The 8,676-nt window shown below is 46.6% G+C and overlaps 1 protein-coding gene across 1 annotated transcript; it reads left to right on the forward strand.

Annotated features, from left to right (window-relative positions):
* Nucleotides 1–812: 812 nt before the first annotated feature.
* Nucleotides 813–3,341, forward strand: LOC109732272 (strigolactones hydrolase CXE15). The gene is made up of 2 exons (XM_020291468.4): nt 813–1,988; nt 3,015–3,341. The coding sequence occupies exon 1, from the start codon at nt 932–934 to the stop codon at nt 1,982–1,984; it is 1,053 nt and encodes a 350-aa protein (XP_020147057.1). The 5' UTR covers nt 813–931; the 3' UTR covers nt 1,985–1,988; nt 3,015–3,341.
* Nucleotides 3,342–8,676: the final 5,335 nt, after the last annotated feature.

Here is an 8,676-nt window from a genome sequence, read left to right on the forward strand (position 1 = left end):
AGAATCATGTTTTAGTTGGCCAGAAAATATGTCTTAGTCGGGTTGCTAAACACATCCAGGGGGAAAACTTGGCTGGCATGCATGTTAGAAAACATGTTCAGTTTTGTTAAAGTTGATCTCAAACTTAATGTGGAAATAGAAAGTTGTGCAACTAAACTTAACGACTTGTGTTTAGTTGCACGAACCAGAAAATAGTAGGCTTTGTGTCCATGGTTGGTTTTCAGTTTGCAGACATGACACTTATTGGGGGGTGGGGGGTGGTGTGATGTTGATGATAGGGTGATGTGGCAGATCCACTCCTTTCTTGAAGCAGCTTCTTCATGGATTTGCTGATAGATACATGGAGAAGGGGGTTTACAGATGCAGTACAAGAAGGGGGGGAGGGGGGGACTGAAGAGGGGCAGAGGGGAATTACTTTTCTGATGTTGCTGCCTGGTATGGCTCTGATCACTCTGCCCTTAGATCAATTTTTTAACCAGTTTCTTCTACTTTGGGGCTGCCATGGCGGCTGTACACGTGGAGGAAGAAGGGCCTTGAATACCCTTCTTTCGTGGAGAAGAAGAAGGCAGCCTGCGGGCGTGGGGCGAGCGGGCATGGGAGGGGCTGGGATATGTAGGTACAGCTGGCCACATGAGGAGTGCGCTTTCTATTCGGGATTAGCCGCTCCATCGACTCGGGTTTATCTATTTAGGCCGGTCGCTCGACCGCACTAGTGGGCAGGGCAGCCGGCCGTCCACTAGACGCGTCCTAGTTACTTTTCGAGTTTGAGATGACATGCCTATATAAGAGGGCTTAAGGTTGCTAATCTGATCAACATGAGAAGCCTGCCTTCCTCTTACTAACCCTTTCGACTACATAGCTACCTGCATTTTCTGTCATTTCTAATCGCAAAAATTTTGCGCCACGCGTAAGTGTGCACAAACATCAGAACATGCCAGCCACGCCGGTCGCCGTGGCTGCCTCCGGTGACACAAACATCGTTGAGGACCTCTACGGCTTCCTCCGTGTGCTCAGCGACGGCACCGTTGTCCGGTCACCGGACCCGCCGAAATTCTGCCCCATCACCTTCCCCTGCGACCACCCTTCCGTGCAGTGGAAGGAGGCCGTCTACGAAAAGGGCAATAACCTCCGCGTCCGCACCTACAAGCCGTCGGGATGCGGTGAGCAGGCCGGCCGGAAGCTGCCGGTGCTCATCTACTTCCACGGCGGGGGCTTCTGCCTCGGCTCGTGCACGTGGGCAAATGTCCACAGTTTCTGTCTCCGCCTCGCCGCGGAGGCCGGCGCCGTCGTCCTCTCCGCCGGATACCGCCTCGCTCCGGAGCACCGCCTCCCTGCGGCCCTCGACGATGCGGCCGGCTTCTTAAAATGGCTGCGCGAACAATCCGTGAGCACCGAGGCCGAGGACGGGTGGCTCACGGAAGCGGCCGACTTTGGCCGCGTGTTCGTCACCGGGGACTCGGCGGGCGGGACCTTAGCGCACCATCTCGCCGTGCGCGCCGGATCGGCCACGCCCAAACACGGCGATGACGTGGACTCTGTCACGATCAAAGGCTACATCCTGCTAATGCCGTTCTTGGGCGGCGTGGACCGGATGCGGTCGGAGGCGGTGGAGTTCCCGTGGGCGGAAGCGCCGTTCATCAACCTGGCCATGCTCGACCGATTCTGGCGGCTGTCGCTGCCGGAGGGAGCCAGCAGGGACCACCCGATCGCGAACCCCTTCGGGGCGGACAGCCCTGGCTTGGGCTCGGTGGAGTTCCCGCCGGTCCTCGTCGTTTCCGCCGGCACCGACTTGCTGCACGACCGCACCGTCGACTACGCAGAGCGGCTAGCGGGAATGGGCAAGCCGGTGAAGGTCGTGGATTTCCCCAACGAGCCACACGGGTTCTTCACGCTGGATCCGTGGTCTGACACCACCGGCAAGCTGATCCGGCTCGTCAGCATGTTCGTCGTCGACAGCTGCGTCGCGGCGCCGAAGACCGCTTGATTCGGTACGTAGTACATACAGGTGCTTGTTTTGGTGTACGAGACAGTCGACAGTTGAGGCGACACGACCAGAAAGTGCACCAAATTTCGGGTCATCTCCATCGTGTTCAATTAACTTCTTCGTGTCGAGTAAAACGTTGCTGTTATTATTATTATATAATTATATGGCGAGGTGAGTGTTATACAGTACTTGTCAGTGATGTGGTTTGAGCGTCTTAAGATCTTATCACTGTTATTTACTTCGCATATTAGATTTATTTGACAAAGTTTACAAAAAATATATTAATAACCATAATACAAAATCAATACCATTAGAAAAGTTTATTATGAAAGTTTAGATCGTTTTTAATAAGTTAGGACTTTATAAAGTTTGATTTAGGTCAAAACTAATATGCAGAATAAAAAAAAGGGTGTATTAGATTGGCGAAAAAATGCCAAACTTTATTGAGCTAGCTCTACATCTTAAAATAGGTTTTCGCCCTGCTTAATGTATGATTTTCAAACAGTCAAACCTATAAAAGGTGACGGGAATATCCCCGTACAGACAAGTCAAAGGATAAAAACGACAACCAAGGAGACGAAAAAGATGCCACCCATCCGAAATGAAAACCAGAGGCACCACACATAACATTAAACTATCTAGCCAGAACTAAATTGGGATGACTTTGGAAATCACAACCCCTCAACGCATCATGACCCCTCGTATTCGGAAATGGAATGGCCCTGGTTCAGCTTATTGTGCCCTTTGTTCTGCTTTGGAAGATGCCAACCATATTTTCTTTGGGTGCGCGCTGGCCAAGTTAGTCTGGGGTTGTGTCGGTTCCTGGTTGAATGTGACTTGGGCCCCCAATACCTTTATGGAGTTGTGTTTATTGACCCGCCCCCTCCAGGGTGTGTCTAAGAGATTGTTTTGGGTTGGTCTTGGTGCTTTATGCTGGTCTTTATGGACCACTAGGAACAAAATCATTATTGAGGGTGTTTTTCCTAGCAAACTTGCTGATGTTCTGTTTAAAATGTCTATCTTTTTGCAGCAGTGAAAATTATTCACTAAACCTGAGGACCGGGACGATATGGAGGTATTGATCAACAAAGTTCGGGAGTCTGCCAATCTGCTGTTTCCTCCTGTGGCCGCTACTACCTCATAATGGCGCCTTGCTTTTTGTCATCTAGGTGTAGGTTGTTGGACTGAGTGCCTCCTATCTGTCTTCTTCGTGTGTGCCTTTGAACTCCAGGCTGTTGTCCCCCTGTGGTTTGGTCTTACTTTCTGGTGTCGTGATGTACGTTCGGTTGGTGGGTTTGTCTCGTACTCTACCGTGTGGCTTTAGTTATAAAGTCGGGCTTATGCCTTTTCTCTAAAACGCATCAAACATGCTTAGCTATTATTAAAGAAGGCAAGTGTTTGCCTCTTGCTCCGGGCCATGGAACTCCAATCCTGCCAGATGATAGCGAGGACCGAGAACGGGGACTACGAGAACACGCGTAAATGAGAGAAGACCAATGAAACCACTCCACACCAGGATAAAAATCCTGAGGACATTGACGCGTTGCAACCAGATGGTACATGAGTTCCTCGATGGCGCCCTCAAGAGGGTAATGATGCCAAGTGTCGCCGCCGCGAAGCCCGAAATGACAAGCTATGGTTTTCACCCAAAACAATGGTACGGAAAAGAAATCCACAACGACGCCCCAAGAGGGAAGTGACACTCGCATGCATCACCGTTGCCGGCACCAAAGCACAGAGCTTTCGCTCGAATCCTTACCAATGCCACTAGAGGCATCACCGGACCTGACCAACACGGTGGAAGGGCCACATTGCCCACACGAGGCCTCCATATCTAGACTAGTACGCCACCATTGTAGAAGCCATGAAGACGCGGGATCACCCGCCACCCCTTCCATCGCTACCCACATAGCCAAGACGAGACGCCACACACCATTGTCGTAGAGCCAGGCGCGCAATCTCACCATTCAGGGCCGGTGCCCTGGCGTCCAAGCCTGGCCCACCATAACCATGATACAATGGAGTGTTCGACTCTCCCACCAGTTGCTGCAGCTTGGCCTCCTCTCTAGAAGCATCTCTCTCAGTACTCATCTCCTTGCGAAGCAGTGCTTGAACATGAGGGTCCCGCATGACTGAACTTAGTACCGACGAATTCTGCGGCGTGGAGTCCACGTTCTCTCCGCCGCCATGTCCGGCCCCTTCCCCGCCGCCATGTCCGACCCCTTCCCCGCCGCCATTACCGATCATCTCTTCGTCTTGCCCCGTGTCAATGCCTGCCCCGTTGGCGTCCTCAACATCATCATCCTCATCTTCAATTATCCACCGAGTATAGACATCCATGAAACCAGTCATTAGCAGGTGCGCTTCGACACGACCATCGTCATAGGGGTCGAGCCAAACTCGTCGTTTGCATTTTCGACACGGACATAAAACCTCTATTAGGTTATTTTCTTTCATCTCATGCACCGCCGACCGCAACCACCTGTCCACCATCGTTCCATTGACCATCATGAACGCCTGCACGGTAATAATAAACAAATTGATTATAAAAATGCATGCATGCATCAAAGTCATACAAAAATTCGGCATGACCTTCCCTAAAAATAGGACATATAGAGTTTGCCCGGAATTCGCCGAAATAGAAATAAATCGACATTTTGGCAAAACATAGGCAACTCACAAGCACAATTCGGCGTCAACTCATGCCACACACACACACACAATTTCCATCATATCGCCCGATTATGTCAAATCGCACACACATACACATATTTCCATTCTTGCAAAATCATAAATTTTTAATCACCTATCTCGAGATCGAGCACGGTGAGATGATGATGTAGTTAGGGATCGGAGATCAAAAGTGGACAAAGATCTTCTTGACAAGGCTAGATCTAGTTAGGGGGTACATAGGTCACTTCACTAAATGCTACATCTACCTAGCTAGTTAGTTTGGGAGGAGACAAGTTCAACTAGTGGAGGGGGAAGGAAAAAGAGAAAGAAGATGCATTAATGGAGGTGGTGTAGTTAGCTAGGAGTAATAAAGAGAGAGAAAGGTAGGTAGAAGAAGGAGAGTAATGGGGGAGAAGTAGTGAGGAAGAAGCAAAGTGAGGGAGAGAGGAGTGGGAGCTAGGGGAAAGTGAGGAAGAGAGGAGGGGGAGGGGGAGAGGGAGGGAAAAGTTGGTATCGTTGCGTCTTAGCAGTAGCGCTGATCGCACAACGCGCTGCTACTAATAAGATAGCAGTAGCGAGCTTTTGGCACAAGCGCTGCTGCTAAGCGGGGCCCGCCATGTGGCCAGTTTCAAAATTAGCAGTAGCAACCTGCGAAAAACTCGCGCTACTACTATTACGTTAGCAGGAGCGCGGTTAGCGCGGGCGCGCTACTGCTAAACCTAGGGTGGCGGGAACGGTCGGTCAATTTTAGTAGCAGCGTGGTTCAACAAATCCGCATACTGCTAAGTTGGTAGCAGCAACGTCTGTTTGGGGCCCGCACTACTGCTAATTAGCAGTAGCGCCTCTTCTTGACCCGCGCTGCTGCTAAGATTCTGTGTATAAGGTTTTCCCTAGTAGTGCATTTAAGTCTAAGCCACTTCTTATGCATGGGGATTTTGTGAGCAAACAACTTATGGGAGTAAGAATCAACTAGCATAGGAAGGTAAAGCAAGCAAAACTTTAAGATTTTCAACACATAGAGAGGAAACTTGATATTATTGCAGTTCCTACAAGCATATATTCCTCCCTCATAATAATTTTCAGTAGCATCATGAATGAATTCAACAATATAACCATCACACAAAGCATTATTTTCATGATGCACAAGCATAGAAATTTTAGTACTCTCCACATAAGCAAAATTCTTATCATGAATAGTAGTGGGAGCAAACTCAACAAAATAACTATCATGTGAGGCATAATACAATTGAAAAATAAATCTAGATGACAAGTTTCATGGTTACCATTGTTCTTTATAGCATACATGTCATCACAATAATCATCATAGATAGCAACTTTGTTCTCGTAATCAATTGGAACCTCTTCCGAAATAGTGGATTCATCACTAAATAAAGTCACGACCTCTCCAAATCCACTTTTATCAATATTATGAAAAGATTCAACACCCTCCAAAATAGCGGGGTCATTAGTACCTAGATTTGACACTCTTCAATACCCACTTTCATCAATATAATCATCATAAATAGGAGGCAAGCTATCATCATAATAAATTTGCTCATCAAAGCTTGGGGGACAAAAAATATCATCTTCATCAAACATAGGACCCCCAAGCTTGTGGCTTTGCATATCCTTAGCATCATGGATATTCAAAGAATTCATACTAACAACATTGCAATCATGCTCATCATTCAAAGATTTAGTACCAAACATTTTATAGACTTCTTCCTCTAACACTTGAGCACAATTTTCCTTTCCATCTTTTCATGAAAGATATTAAAAAGATGAAGCATATGAGGCAACCTCAATTCCATTTTTTCTAGTTTTCTTTTATAGACTAAACTAGTGATAAAACAAGAAACTAAAAGATTCGATTGCAAGATCTAAAGATAAACCTTCAAGCACTGACCTCCCCGGCAACGGCGCCAGAAAAGAGCTTAGTTGACGGGCTGTGAGTGCCGCTTACCTAGCCTCCCCGGCAACGGCGCCAGAAAAGAGCTTGATGTCTACTACGCAACCTTCTTCTTGTAGACTCGTGTTGGGCCTCTAAGCGCAGAGTTTTGTAGGACAGTAGCAAATTTTCCTCAAGTGGATGACCTAAGGTTTATCAATCCGTGGGAGGCGTAGGATGACGATGGTCTCTCTCAAACAACTCTACAACCAAATAACAAAGAGTCTCTTGTGTCCCCAACACACCCAATACAATGGTAAATTGTATAGGTGCACTAGTTCGGCGAAGAGATGGTGATACAAGTGCAATATGGTTGGTAGATATAGGTTTTTGTAATCCGAAAATATAAAAACAGCAAGGTAGCAAGTAACAAAAGTGAGCAAAAACGGTATTGCAATGCTTAGAAACAAGGCCTAAGGTTCATACTTTCACTAGTGCAAGTTCTCTAAAAAAGGATAACACAATTAGATCATATACCAATCCCTCAGCGTGCAACAAAGAGTCACTCCAAAGTCACTAATAGCGGAGAATAAACGAAGAAATTATTGTAGGGTACGAAACTACCTCAAAGTTATTATTTCTGATCGATCTATTGGGCTATTCCTATCAGTGTCACAAACAACCCTAGAGTTCGTACTAAAATAACACCATAAGACACACATCAACCAAAACCCTAATGTCACATAGATACTCCAATGTCACCACAAGTATCTTGGGGTTTGATTATACCATATGCATCACACAATCTCAGATTCATCTATTCAAACCAACACAAAGAACTTCAAAGAGTGCCCCAAAGTTTCTACCGGAGAGTCAAGACGAAAACATGTGCCAACCCCTATGCATAAGTTCATAAGGTCACAGAACCCGCGAGTTGATCACCAAAACATACATCAAGTTGATCACGTGAATATCCTATTGTCACCATAGATAAGCACATGCAGGACATACATAAAGTGTTCCCAAATCCTTAAAGACTCAATCCGATAAGATAACTTCAAAGGGAAAACTCAATCCATTACAAGAAGGTAGAGGGGGAGAAACATCATAAGATCCAACTATAATAGCAAAGCCCGCGATACATCAAGATCGTGCCAAATCAAGAACACGAGAGAGAGAGAGATCAAACACATAGCTACTGGTACATACCCTCAGCCCCGAGGGTGAACTACTCCATCCTCGTCATGGAGAGCGCTGGGATGATGAAGATGGCCACCGGTGATGGTTTCCCCCTCCGGCAGGGTGCCGGAACGGGCTCCCGATTGGTTTATTTGTGGCTACAGAGGCTTGCGGCGGCGGAACTCCTGATCTAGGTTTCTTTTCGGGGATTTCTGTATTTATTGGAATTTTTGGCATCAGTTTCACGTCAGGGGGTCCACGAGTCAATGACAAGGACGGAGGACGCGCCAGGGGGGGGGGGGGGGGGGGTAGGGCGCGCCCTCCAACCTTGTGGTTGGCTCGGGACTCTTCAGGCCAACTCTTTTGCTTCTGGGGCTTCCTCTAGTCCATAAAAAATCACCATAAATTTTAATCCTGTTTGGACTCTGTTTGATATTCCTTTTTTGCGAAACTGAAAAACAAGGGAAAACAGAAACTGGCAGTGGGCTCTAGGTTAATAGGTTAGTCCTAAAAGTCATATAAAATAGCATATAAATGCATATAAAACATCCAAAACAGATAATATAATAGCATGGAACAATCAAAAATTATAGATACGTTGGAGACGTATCAAGCATCCCCAAGCTTAATTCCTGCTCGTCCTCGAGTAGGTAAATGATAAAAACAGATTTTTGATGTGGAATGCTACCTAACATATTTATCCATGTTATCTTCTTTATTGTGGCATGAATGTTCAGATCCATAAGATTCAAAACAAAAGTTTAATATTGAGATAAAAACAATAATACTTCAAGCATACTAACAAGGCAATTATGTCTTCTCAAAATAACATGGCCAAAGAAAGCTTATCCCTACAAAATCATATAGTCTGGCTATGCTCCATCTTCACCACACACAAAATTCAAATCATGCACAACCCCAATGACAAGCCAAGCAATTGTTTCATACTTTT

Source organism: Aegilops tauschii, chromosome 2 (assembly GCF_002575655.3).
Source record: "Aegilops tauschii subsp. strangulata cultivar AL8/78 chromosome 2, Aet v6.0, whole genome shotgun sequence".
NCBI lineage: Eukaryota > Viridiplantae > Streptophyta > Magnoliopsida > Poales > Poaceae > Aegilops > Aegilops tauschii.

Excerpts from the sequence above, each read along its gene's own strand:
- LOC109732272 (XM_020291468.4), top strand. The coding sequence starts at position 932 with ATGCCAGCCACGCCGGTCGCCGTGGCTGCCTCCGGTGACACAAACATC.